Raw genomic sequence first — 13,940 nt, forward strand, 5'->3', positions numbered from 1 at the left:
TCACGTGTTACAAGGTAGTGTGGACAGCACCCAGACATTTTTAATACTTCATGAAAAATGCCTCTCATATGATGAGACCTACCTGCCAATGAAAATAGCTCCAAAAGCAGTAAGGCTGATGTCTCAGACCTGCTGTTAAGTACCAAAAGTGTAGCAAATACAATTGCTCTGCTCACATATGTAGTACTTCCAAATATCCTGCAAAATAATGTCATGGCCCCAAACTGTAAGGCTTTTAAATGGGAGTGCATTTTCAGTTAGAGCATGTTAACATAGGTTGTGTACAGCAAAAAAAAATCACTGACCCATTATTTTTTTTGTACACATCTTGTATGCAAAGCTTTCAAGTTTCATAATTCTGGAGAGCTGTTTCTCATTTGACTTATCTCTAGGTGACAAAAACCTGTAAATTGCTGTCCTACTCCATGGAGCTCTTCCTTGTACCCCTATCAATTTATAGGCATGAGTTTATTTTCTGCTCTGGTTTTTTTGTTTGCTCGTTTGTTTTTTTTTTGTTTGTTTGGTTTTTTGTTTGTTTGTTGTTTTTTTTGGTTTTTTTGGTTTTTTTTGTTTTTAATCCATTACTGGGGACTGCATATGCACCTTAATTTTAAAAATGCAATGGTAATTATTTATGTATTCTCTCCAATGTTAGGAGAAAGAAGTTAAATCTAGGACACTTTTCCTTCCACATCACTGCCCTTAGAAATAAATCTTTTTGTCTGTCAGGGAAGTGCTGGCTGTCTTCTGAGCAATGGCACAGCTCAAGCAGCTGAGTGCTGGGTTCTCCTGCACAGAGGGGTTGATGCCTCACTCCCTGAAGATGGCTGAGTGCAGCAGACTAGGCAGCACAGACAGCCCACGTTTTCACTGCCCTGAACAAGTGTTTGAATCATTTAAGAAATGCAGATGCCATTCTGTCTCTGTCACTGCCTTGAATTCCTCAGTCTCTTAGCACTGAACTTGGTGCTCTCAGAGTGTTTTGGGGCTCACCTGAAGTCTGGCTCATGTGTCAGTCCCCTTGTGGGGGTCTGGTTGGAGAATATAGAGTTGTGGTGTCTGAAAGTCTGGGGCCTGGGATAGGAAGCAATTTTTTCCACTTAGGGAACTTTGGCAGCATCTCTGCAAGTGTGCAGCAGAAGATTTCTAGGCTAGGAAGGAATCTATCAGGGGAACACACAGCACTCTGGCACCTGAAGATCATGTTTTGGGTTTGTCATTTTAATTCTACAAAAGATACCTTTGTTGTTGACCTTTTCCCCCTCTGTAGGGACAGTGAGTGGCACAGAAATTGCTTGGGGAGGGCACGGCTTGGGCTGTGAAATTTGGTAAAATGAGAGGATGGGAAGAACCCAGTTTGGCCCTTGAATTTTTGCATGGGTTTGCTGGAGCTTGAGTTAAAAAAGCAACTTTGTGTACTTCTGAATACAGTACATTTGCTTTAGTTATTGAGACATAATTCATAACTCATTCTCTTGACTCCTGCCATCAATACCACTGTATTTTGTTCAGGCCTGACTTTGTTATTCATAACTACTAGCTGATAGCATGTCCATTATGGTTTTCCTCTTCACTCAAAAAGGCATGGGTTTGTTCTTTTCTTTCTTGTTTTATTGTTGATATTTAATTTGTTCTTAATTTCAAAGGTTCTGAGGAAAAAGCACTTGAAAGATGTGCATCTCCAACAAGTGTCTGTCAGAAGGTTTGCATCATTCAATCTCTTTTCAATAGAAGACCAGAGTACAGAGGAGGAAACTGGGACCTGGGTTCAGTATAGAAGCATCTTTTATCCCAAGTACAGTGTCTCCTTAAGGTAACCACAATTTAAATTTTAAGTAAGATCTTGAATGGGTTTCAAATATAAAACTCATTAGTCATTCTTCCACCGTTTTGTCTAACTAGGGCATAGTTTACAAATAAACTGGTAAATGTTATTTTTAGTTGTTTGTCACAGTAAGCAGCTTGTCTGACTCTTCTTTCTGGTACATTTCACTGAAGTGGCAGAGCTTGACTGAAAATACTGATGCTTGTAGCTAAAACAGAATGCAAATATGAGCATGTATTTTATATTTTAACAGCTTCCTGTTTTGACATTCTTCAGCTATGCATAGGATATAAAAAACCTGAACACAGTTATTTATGGTCTTAAAATTTTTTATGACATGATGTTATTAATGATGTTCTAAAAGGATTTTGGTAATTTTATTCAGTTTTATTCTTAGTGCTATTTAAAAAAACTCAATGATAATTTGGCAGCCAAATTCCTACAAAATAATATATACTTAACAAAGTAATCTTATATTAAGGCAGGTTATTTTTATTAAAGAAATTGACAATTAGAAAGCCCACACGCACACAAACAGAGCAACAGAAAGCTTACTTCCCCTCCAGAAAACTTTCTGAAGGAATTTCAGTGAAGTCTCAGTAGCTTTGTTTATAACTCTCATTCATTACTGTGTTTGAGAGGTTTTGTTTCTGTTTTTCTTTTCTGTTGCTTTGGTTTTCTTTTCCACGTTCAGTTTTGTATCTATCTTACTTGGTTTGCCTCAGGAAGTTTGCAACAGTAACTTAAGAATCCCTGAATTGATGCTTGTTCTGCAGCAGCTAATTACATCTCTGAAGGTGGAGGATTTCGCATTGTCTGCACAGTGGAAGATGTTCTGGAGAGCCCAAATCAAGAAGTGCATTTTTGTTTACCTGAGACTTATAAGTCAAGCTTAGGAATTAAGATCTAACACAAAAATGTGACCATCAGTAAACTGCAGCATTTTTGCAAAGTTTTATAATGAACCAATGAGAAAAAACCAAACTAAAGGAACCCCACAACACTACAGGCATTTTAAGTTTGCATCTGGATGTAAAGTCCAGAACAAAATTCTTTACAGCTTTATAAACTCCTAATTTTCCATTTTCCAGGCTTACACTCAGGGGTGTTAAAAGGGTTCAAAAGGAAACTTTTCCACTGGAAAACTGCTGTTTGTAATAGAAGTAGGTGCAGTGTTTTCCCATGTATAGACTTTTCCTGTAAACCACCAGTGAATGCTGTGGATTAATTCAAACACTGCCAGTCTACATAATGCCTTTGGTGCAGTGTCCCTGTTCCTTGTTTCTAGGTCCTCAGAGGCACACTGGGGATAGGAAGCACGAGGTGTTTAGGTAGAATTTGGGCTGAACAAGGCTGCAGTCCCTTGCAATGCAGCCCTGAACTCCTTTAGGTCACTGTCATGGCTTGCAACACTCGCTGCCACTTGATTTACTTGTTCTGGAGTTCTAAGATAGGAGATGAGCTAAGGTTCACCTGTGCTGGCAGTACAGAAGCCAAGGATCAGTCTGACATCCTGATCCTGCTCTGGCATGTGTGTGCTTCTTTGTCCACACTTTCGAAGCCATCATTTTACTTGGCTTTCTAAGCCATCATTTATTATTATTTACTATTATTTGCCTAATAGTAGTTTAATTGATAATAGGACTCAGCTCAACTACAGACTTTGACCAAGAGCAACTTTATTTATGTGTTATTTTATTGTGTTTCTCTAATCCTGTTCAGTGGAAATGTATAGATTCTGTGATGGAGCAGGCTCACACCACATTTCCAAAACTGAATATTGAGGAGAATATGGACATTGTCTTCTGATGGGGATTTTTATTTTATGTTTTCTCTGCATTTGTTCCTTTCCAAAAGATATTCAGTGACCTCTAAAAATAGTAATCACTGATCATTTTAGGAATAATGATCAGAACTTGCTTAGTCTTACACACTTCTATATTAAAATGTCTTCTCCACACAGAAGCAGTGACAATACATAGAGTGTACTTACTATTTCAGAATATTGCGGGAGGTGAAGAAGGGAAGGAGAAAATACTGTGGGTTTTGCTAGGAACAAGGTATAAATAGACTGCAACAAAATTGACTTTACCATGAGTCAGTGTTAAATCAAGTTTCTTCCCCATTTTTGCAAAAGCAGTAATTTAGGGGATCAGCCTAACAGTTTAACATACATAACAAAGCAACAGTTCTTCTTGCTGAAACTTACATATCTGAAAGATAAAAATTCTTGGAGTAAGCATTCCTGGATCTTTGGAAACTGATCATATGTTGGAAACTTAAGCACTCTCTGTATGTCTGACAGTCTATCCCCGGTTTTTCTCTGTCCACTGGCAAAATTTTATTTATTATAATATTTAAGAGCAGAAACAATTTAGCAAGTTAACAAGAGCATAATATTAACAATAGCTTCAGTCAGGTAAATCCAGAACAGCATGCTTGAATAGGAAAACGTTTTTATATCTTTTTGTCAGGGAAAAAAAATGTTGCTATATCGTCTCTAAAATCTTGACAAAAGTGCTTTGGAATTTTCATCTACATTTGTTTTCCTTGTGCATTAACATCTTCTTGGAAAAGCTCATTGCATATGTTCAATGTTAAAAGGGTTGTCAGCTAATATCTTGACGAGACTAAATACTTAAGAAAGTTCATAAGGTTGTTAGTGGCTTTTGGCAAAGAGTATAAAGGTCAAGCTGTATCAGTTCAAGGGCTGTCAAAACTGATAAAATTGTATATTCAGATATGCTATGACCTAGCTGGAATTATTGCTCTAGAGGGGCTGGGGACCAGTTTGTCAGGAAAATAGAAGCTTTTATAGGAACTACCAGTCATGTGTGTGCTTTTCTAAAGTTTGTTGGTTTTGCTGTTTTTCTAAATAAATTCAGGCTGGATTCATATCTCAGAAAGAAGAGCTTATGCCATGTTTTTCCATCACTAGTTTATATTTTTCTGCATCATTCTTCATAACAAATCTTCCAAAGTAGAAAGCCAAAACTCCCAGTATATGGCAATTTTCAGCTTAAAAAATTTAAGCTGAATTTAGGTGCTGTTTTGACTAGATCCTTGCAGTGAAATATCATTGACTCATTTTAAAAATCTCTGTAACTCTTCTGGTTAAGTGTGCTTAATGAAATGTAGATTTATAATACATGGTGGAACATGATCTCAAGGTTTGTTTAGGTACTAAGGTGCTTCACAGTAACTCTGGGGTATCAAAAGGGGTGTCTGGTTAGTGTGGGGTTTTGTTAGCAGTGAAAATGAAATTTCTTGTGTTAGAATCAAAAACCTCATTTGCTTAGTACAGTCTCGTCTGGATTTGTATTGTATTTGATGTTCCTACACACTGCATACTTGTCTTGATGATGTTAATTGAGCTTTATCTTTCCTGACCTGAACCCTGGATGCTTGGACAATTTCTATGTATTTCTCACATGCTACTTGATTTTGCTTCCACATCTGTAGGTTTCTTTTTGGTGTTTGAATTTGTCAAGGAGTGTCTTGTTCATCAACATAGGCCTCCTGGCTTTCTTGTCTGACTTCCTCTTGTTCAGGATGCACCATTCCAGAGGTCATCCTTGGATATTAGCCAGCTTTCTTGGGCCCCTCTTCTCTCCAGGTCTTTATCCTATGGTATTCTACCAAAGAGATCCCTGAAGAGGCCAAAGTTTGCTCTCCAGAAGTCCAGGGTAGCAAGCTTGTTGTGCACCCTTCTCACTTCCCTAAGGATCTCAAACTCCACCATTTCATGGTCCTGGCTGCCAAGACTTCCTTGGAGATTCACATTTCCCATCAGCCCCTCCGTGTTGGAAAGAACAAGGTCCAGCACAGCATTTCTCTTTGTCAGCTGCTCTTGAACAGAGAAGCATTTCAGGAATCTCCTGGAATTTTTATGCCCTGATGTGTTGTCCCTCCAACAGCTGTGGGGGTGGTGGAAGGTCCCCATGGAGACCAGGGCTTGGGAATGCAAGGCTGCTCCTCTCCCTGTCAGCAGAGGGTTTCCTCTGTTGGTGTCCCTGTAGCAAAGCCCCACTATAATGTCACCAGTCCCTGTCCTCCCCTCAGTCCTGACCCATCAGCTCCTCATCCATCCCCAGGGGGAGCTACAAGCACTGCAGCTGGACAGACAGCACCACTGTCTCCTTAACTCCCCTGTGTTTTTATTTATAGAACTTTCAGGTGTGTTTATTAGCTTTTTTCAAGTTCTTCTTAATTGTGGCAGTACTTCACTTTGCTGTTAAAAAATTATGCATGTGCTGAATATGTGTTTTCTTAGAGATAGGAAAATATATAGTAAGTACATAGAACTGTTAAAAATATTTATTTAATACTGCCTTTCTAAATCCTTGTATTCTTCATCAGGAATGTGCTTTTAAATTTGAATTTTGTATGAATAGTTTTAGCAATGAAGTGATTACAGATCATAAAGATGCAGTGTCTCACTGTGGAGATGGTGCCTGCCTTTTAGATAGGAAAATTGTTCTTTTATTTGAGTTAAAAAAGGAGCAATCAATATCTTCAAGTTTTCTATTTCAGGATATGGATTTGCTTTTAAATTGTAGGCTCATTTTAAGAAAACAGTGCAGAAATAAGTTATTTCTGTGGTAAAATATTTTCCATTGATCAGTCATTTGCTGTTTCAAATACTAAAGTACAGAACTGAAAGGAACAATGTCAGCAGGTTACAGGAAGGGTTAAATCTTTGTAAAAGGTGTTTAGTGTACTTTGCAAGATGTCATGCCTTTATTCTGAATATGAATCAACCTGCAGATAAAAATATGACAGAAACTATTAGATGATTCTAGACCTGTAGTTTAGAAATGAGGGGCATGCAGAGACACTACTTGTCTGTGCAAGCTGTGTTAGAAGATGCTATAGGACTGAATTCCATTGGCTGTTCCTCTTGGATATTTCTTCTAATAATATTTTCAGTTTTTAAAGCTTTTTATTTTAGGGATAGTGATCAAAAAAGTGAAGGGAAACAAATTTCAGTGAATATTGCCTACTTCTTATGGACAATTCATGTGGATATGACAAACTTGCTTTTTTCCATGTATTGCATGCTAAGAGACTGTGTGAATTTAGCAGCATAAAGGGCTGGCCCCAGGAGCTGGAAATGGAGGAAAGAGATGAAAAGTGATTTGGCAATGTACTTCTTTTATTCACTGATCAAGCAATGGCTGCTCCATCATATTGCCCAAAAAACCTGTGTTAAAAAAAACCTGTAGTCGAACAACCTTTGTTTCAGTTTCTTGCCATATTAAGCTGGGATCTAGAACTGGAATGAAAGAGGAGTTGACTTTTTTTTGCTATACTCTGGCACAGAAAGAGCATCTGATAGAGAGCAAAGTTTGCAGATAACTCAGGTTCTCAGTGGGCCGCAGTGACAATTGATAGTGATATACAACAAGCTTTTTTGTGAAGTACCCATAACAGTAATTTTTTACCATTATTCCATCTTTCATTTTTCACAAATATACTTTTAATTTGTACATAGGTTAATAGTTTATGGTGATGTGTTTGGTTTTTTTCCCCTTTTCATATTATGTGGAAATGTATTCTATCTTAGATTTTGTAGGTTTTTAAAGTTAATATAGGCGCATACTTACTTGTGTTATTTTTCATCACTCAGTTTAAGAATAATATAAAGGGAAAGAAGGAACTTACTTTTGTTTCATTATGGTTGATGAGGTGCATGCCTTAATAGTCACCTACTGAAAGACTTTTTTTTGTACTACCCGTAGCTATTTTTATATACATGGAAAAGTCTGCACTTATGTTGCCTGAATTGGAGAGGAAGGAACATTAATATATTTAAAGGTTGATCTCACTCTCTCTGACTTCATCCAAAGTTGATTTATTTGTAGTTCAGAGTAAGGAATTCTTCTTTGCTTTGTATCAGGAGAAACATGAGTTGAATTAGTTTATTGTTCATAGATTTGTCTTCTATTACTCACTGCCTCAGCCATAGAAATTTTTGCCTGTTGTTCCTTGGAGACTTATTATAAGAACACTGTGAATCAGATTAACCACGCCAGCTTGAAATTCACTTTTTCCATGATGCTTACCTGTGCTTCTTTGAAGGACTTTGTTGATCTCAGCAATCAGAGCTTTGAACTTTGAACTGAATGACATCAGTGACATGTTCTAAAGAACTGAATACTAACGTTCTTCCATATTTTGAGATACTTGTGGAAATTATGGGAATTTAAGGGTTGGGGTTTAATCCCAAGCTTCTGTGATTCCTTGACTTTAATAATTCAGTGCACATGACACTTAAGACTCTGTCAGCTGCACTGGGAAAGCTGTGATGGTGACAGGCACTCATGAAAGCAAGATGTGCTGTATCTTGGCAGTTTTCTCTGGCTTTGCTGGTGGAGGAGCAGCTGATGGGATGGGACAGTGAAGCAGCAGCTGCTACAGAACTGCTGAGGATGCATGTGCAGGGCAGTGGGTCCCAAACTACAGGCGCTGGTTTTTAGGTGCAGGACTGAGTAGCACACTGTTTATGGCAGAATTTGGGGTTAGAGAACACCTGTGTTTACAGGTGCATGTAACTTTAAGTCTGTGAGTAAGGGCTGTGATGGAAGACTTGGGCAATGCTTGGTGCAGAGTTTGTCTGCTGGTTCCACAAGTACAGATCTCCAAATGGAGAAACATGGCTATTGCTGTTTGGAAGTGTGTTTTCCTGAGCTGTCCCTTTCACAAGTAGATCAGGTGTTGGCATGTTGCTTTCTTCAGTCCTAAAACTTGTCTGCTGGAAGAGATTATGCTGAATTCCTCAGCTTTTGGATTCCACAAATTTTAAGCAGTTTTGGCTTGTGCTGTGATATTATAATTTCTCCTTTTTGTGTTTCCCTACCTTTTGACCCTTAAGTATATGAATTGTATTCTTCTCTAGACCCGGACACTTCACTTACTTCTGTTTTTCTTTCTTCATTCTGTTAACTACTGGTACTAGACTACTAAATTTTTATTCTTATCTTTGTTTGTTTCACTTGGAGAGTTACATAATAAATCTCCTTTAGATATGAACTATGTACATTTAGAAATCGAGGGGGGAAAAAGAAACCAAAACATGTTATCCCAAGACTACCCTGCATGCCAACAGAGATTAAAATATTTCTTTACTTCCTCAGCATCTCCCACCCTCCATTTGCATTCATTTAGAAATGAGACATTCACAGTTGTGTAGGAGACCCCACCAGCCCCAGACAGAGGCAGAGTTACAGAGTTTATAGAGTTCTGAGGAGTCAGCAGGGGAGAGTTTAAAGGGCACTCTGTGGATGGCAGAACTACCAAACCTATCTCCTTTCTTGTTAGTTCTCTTGCACCAGCTCTGTTGAATTGGGTGTCCAATTTGACGGAAAACAAACTTGCAAAAAAGAACTACATTAAAAATCCGTATGATCCATCAGCATTCTTGCAGACTTCTCTGCAGAGAAGGCATGTAATTTTGGTTTGGTTTTGTGTACCTGGGAGAAGAGCACTCATGTCCAGCTGAATCTTTTGTAACATCTCTCATAGAGTTCTTTGTGGCTTCTGATGAGCTCAGTTCAGTTTGTTAATTTGATTTCCATTTAATTTTCATTTTTTAAGAATTTGTCTAGTTGCTGTTTGGTGCTTTTCAAAATTTAACTTGTTAATATTTATTTATTTAATGGTTATGCTTATCAGAAGCTATAAATAGTGGGCTTTTCACAATAATTATGCAATTTCATGTTTGCAGAAATTGCAATTGATTTTTTCCCCCCATTCTTACAGCAGTCTTTCTTCAAGAAAGAACAGCTGAGGCAATGAGAACTAATTTTGTAGGTGCTAAAAATCTGGGATTTATTGCATTTTTTTTTTAGTATTTCAAATTAATGTGTTCCCAAACAGCCTTAGAAGCTATATTTGAAACATTATTAAAACCCTATATTTTCATATTTTGCTGCCTTGCTGAATTCCTTTTAGATTTTCTTTCATGCATTTGTGAAACAGCTGTGTGATCTGATTGTTGTAAAGTGTGAGACTAATATTTTGTTCATTTTGGGCTTAGATTAGTTTGGAATATTTAAAACAAAATTAGATGCTTTTTTATGTATGTACCACTGCCCATTTGAAGGCAAATCTTAGGTAAATTTTTATTCAGTTTTGGTGCTTATTCTTTCTGCTGCTGTCAGTGTTTTGCTCACTGCATTCTAAAATTTGCAGTAGGTGTATGAAATTTAGGTAATTAATTATCCCCACTTTCAAATGTTCATTTCTTATGGGTTATGCAAATGTAAAACCAAAAACAAATGCAGTTAACTGAACACATTAATTAGCATAAACCTAATTAAGTGTTCTTGATTTTGTGGGAGAAAATAGGAATGTGCATACAGCTGCTGTTAAAAAATACTTTATGGATTTTCCCTTTCAAAGAAATTGATTTACCAAAGTTCCTCCTTTCTCTGTGTAACTTCTACAACTAAATAAAAATTGATGCTCCTTCATAATGTTTTCCTGCTGATAGTAATTTCTGAGAAACACAGTCCTCCTGATTAATGGATTTCAGTGCTGGGACTTTGAAGACTGGTGATTGTCCCCTTGTTTTCCCCCTGGTGGCTACAGTGGTACCTGTTTGCTGCTTCACTGTGAAAGGGGATGGTGAGAAGTGAATGCAAACGGTAAATCTCTTTTTTGAAGATTTTTTTTCATGGTTTATGTATTAGTAAAGTTGCTTTTTTTGTTTTCTTCCAGATTTCACAATGGCCTCTTAAATGTTAAAGATGTTCTTACAAGTTTTGACAACACGGGGAATGTCTGTAAGTCGCTGTTTATTCAAGTACAGTACTATGTTGATAAAAGTCTAACTGCACCAATATAAAACATTTCTGTATGAGCCCTCAATAACCATTTAATTTAGCTGGGTAGGGTTACCATAGCATTACAGTTTTATGTAGCACCATTGTTTGTGTTGGATACACCCTTAAGTTCTCCCAGTGCAGGTTATTTTTGGTTGTGGCTATGGTGGGAACATTAGAGCAACTGGACTGGAGTGGATAAAACATTAGTTTAGCCCATTGATTTGTGTTGGCCAGGGGCCAGCAGTGGCTGTGTGAGGGACAGCAGTGCAGGAACATGGGAAGCAATCAGGGATACTTCTAGCTTGGAGAGAACAAACTTGAACCAGAGAAACACAAAAGAAAGCACTCAGTCAAGTTGTGAAATTCCTCCCTACAGAATGTTTTGGAATCCTAAAACATGAAATAAATTCAAAAAAAGAAGAAAAAATTGGGCAAGAAAAATATACTGTGACTATTAAATATACAGACATCACTTATGGCTTAGGAAGTGCTGGGTGTTAGGAGAATTAATGGGGCAGTGGGATGATATGTTTGTCCTGATCTTTCACTCTTGTCTAAGCATCAGTTACTGGCTGCATTAACCTGAGGCAAGATGAGCTCTAAGTGGGCCATCAATGTCTGACCCAGTATGGCTCTGCTTCAGTATACTTATTAATAAAATCATCTATGCTATTAATGGACTTGAATTATCAAATTGTGGTAGGTGGTGGAAACAAAGCTGAGCCAACATTGAAACATTTTTGAAGTGATGAGTAATTACTATTATATAATTAACGTTTAGAGATATACATGTAATTGTTGTTTGGTTATTTGCCTTATCTTTCAGCTTGGTTTGTTTGTTTTCAAAGAAGAAAACTGATAAAATAAGTTGGTGAAGTTTGCCAGATGTTAAAGAAATCTACACATATTTCCCCCCCCCCAAGCTAATGATATAGAACTGTTTTGATATATATGTTTCATCTCAAATTTCCAGTCTTAGTATTCCAAAGCTACGTTTTAATAAACATTAATTCTATTAGTTCTAACTATATAACAACTTAAGTATTTCTTTTGAACAGCAGAGAAAATACTTTCTGTGTGTGTGTCTAAATGTGCTTCAGGTAATGAATCAGTACAGTGTAATATGGTAACAGGATTTCTTGTTCTTTGTGTGGGTATTGAGTTTGTACTCAATCTACACAGATTTCCTTGTTAACACAAAGAATTTATTCTGCTAAAGTTCTTGTATGCTTTCCTATTGATAGATGTGTTGTCAGCTCCTCTTCCAGTATTTCAGCTACTTTTTTATTGATTGCAGATGGTGGAAAGAGACTTACACTCTAATAGGCACACCACCAGTGCTAACACAGAGTAATATGACATTTGTGGTTCTCACTGTTTCTCTGTTTATACAAAGATTCACATTTGTCCTTTTGGATTCAGAATTTCTTTGAGGGTTCATGCCGTGCTATTATATACAGCGTTTGCCAAGTCATTTCCAGATTCACTGCTTCCCTATTTTTAAATGTCTTTGTCTGTCTGTATGGATCTACATATTACTGATTTATGCCTGTTTTACTATGCACTCTAGATTACACTCTATTAGCATAACTGTGAAATTATCATCTTCTGGCAGCAGGCACTACTGGCTTGGAGTGCAAGAATCACACTTTTTTGCTACCACCTGTATGGAATAGATGTTGTCAGTATCCAAGCCAGAATAACTTTGTGCCTGCTACACCATCATAGTGAAGTTCTCCCAGTCATATGTTTAGTGAGCTGCTCTGTTTGGGTCATAATTGATGGAATTTCTGCATGCTCCCGTTCTCCCTTAATTCAAATTGGGTCTTTTTTTTGCACTTTTCCTCTGTATTTCTTGACTCTCTTTGTGTTACCCCTCTTTGTGTGGAAATTATGAGGGTGTTGTGTTGCCTCCTTTTACCCCCAGAGGTAACTACTGTTGTCTTTCTAAAATTAGGTTGACTGGTTTTTATAGTTTCTGTAGTGTTCTACAAGAACTTTTTACTATCAAATCATAGTGTATTCAAAAAACCCCCAGATATTTCTGAAATAATCTTTGACAGTATCAGATTATTTCTCCTGATATTTAATACTAATGGAGCTAGCCAGAAGTCAATGTGCTATGTTCTTTTGGGGCACACTGCATAGCTAGCATTTATTTACTGGCCACTAAACTTCACTTAAATGAAGTTTAAGGTTTAATGACTTGGACTGACTTACCACAAAACAGGGAAATGTTTTTGTGTTCTGGGTGTTTGTTTTGGTTGCCGTACTGAATACTTACCAGCAAGATTAATGTTTTTTCTAGAAATTAGTAGAAATAATGAAATAATTTTGTATGAAACAGATTAGCTTTTGTAAAAACTTCACTTTGTTTTTAAACATAATAATTTTTTCGAATAACACGGTTTTTGTAGTTTGAGGGGAGTTTTTTTGTTTCTTCTAGTGAGTACTTTATGTTAAAACAAGCTCTTTCAGGGACTGTTTCTATGGTCTTTCTGTTTGCCCTGCTGATCTCTGTGCTTATGGTTTTTGACAGCCACATCACTGTATGCCATCAAAAGAGAAGTGGTAGAGCAGACTCCAGTTAGTACCACTGTCCCCATACTCCCAGTAGGTATCAACTCAGTACAAGATGTGCCACTAGCTGGCAGCATTATATAAAATATCAATAAGCAGCTTTTGAGGAGTACTTGTGATTGCTTCCAAAAATGCTGCCTTACACCAGAAAGACTTCTAGATAAAAGGGGAGCCAGCTGCAGCAGCTGTCAGTGGTGTATTGCAGGGTCCCAATTGTTAACTTTGAAAATTGCCTCTGCACAATGGCTCGTTCAAACTTTGTATTTGTATACCTACACTTGTATTCTGCCTTTTAAAAAAAGATTTCTGAAGATGCATTTGCACTATAGGATTGCCATTGTGAATGAAAATTCACATTACAAGTTGCAATGGGTTTTCACTTTCTCAGAAAAATGTGGAAGTTTTTTTCTCTCTGCTCATCCTTTGTGGGAGAGTGGTTTCCACATGAAAACTCTAAATGAATTCTCCACACAGAGAGGATGCAGTGCTAAATGCCCTTCCTTCAGCTTTAATTCTATGCATAAACAGGAGGCAGGGAAAAGAGGACTGGAATGAGGGAAAGGATCAGTCTGTTCGTTTTAGACAACAGTATGCCATCTGTTAAAGAGAGGGTACAACCTGACACCATCTCTAGTCCTGAGACAGTCCTTTAAAAGAACTGATGGATCCCAGGCAGAGGGTTTGGTGGTGGCATTATGGGATAGCAT

General features: G+C 37.4%; 1 protein-coding gene across 1 annotated transcript in view; it reads left to right on the forward strand.

The window, feature by feature from the left end:
* CAMKMT (calmodulin-lysine N-methyltransferase) overlaps positions 1 to 13,940 on the forward strand; it is a 211,683-nt gene that overhangs the window by 3,882 nt on the left and 193,861 nt on the right. Inside the window, exons 2-3 of the mRNA XM_058021049.1 lie at positions 1,647 to 1,813; positions 10,547 to 10,611. Of these exons, the coding sequence (XP_057877032.1) occupies positions 1,647 to 1,813; positions 10,547 to 10,611 (232 nt within the window). The remainder of the gene's footprint in view (positions 1 to 1,646; positions 1,814 to 10,546; positions 10,612 to 13,940) is intronic.

The sequence above is a fragment of the Melospiza georgiana genome, chromosome 3 (genome assembly GCF_028018845.1).
Source record: "Melospiza georgiana isolate bMelGeo1 chromosome 3, bMelGeo1.pri, whole genome shotgun sequence".
Classification (NCBI taxonomy): domain Eukaryota; kingdom Metazoa; phylum Chordata; class Aves; order Passeriformes; family Passerellidae; genus Melospiza; species Melospiza georgiana.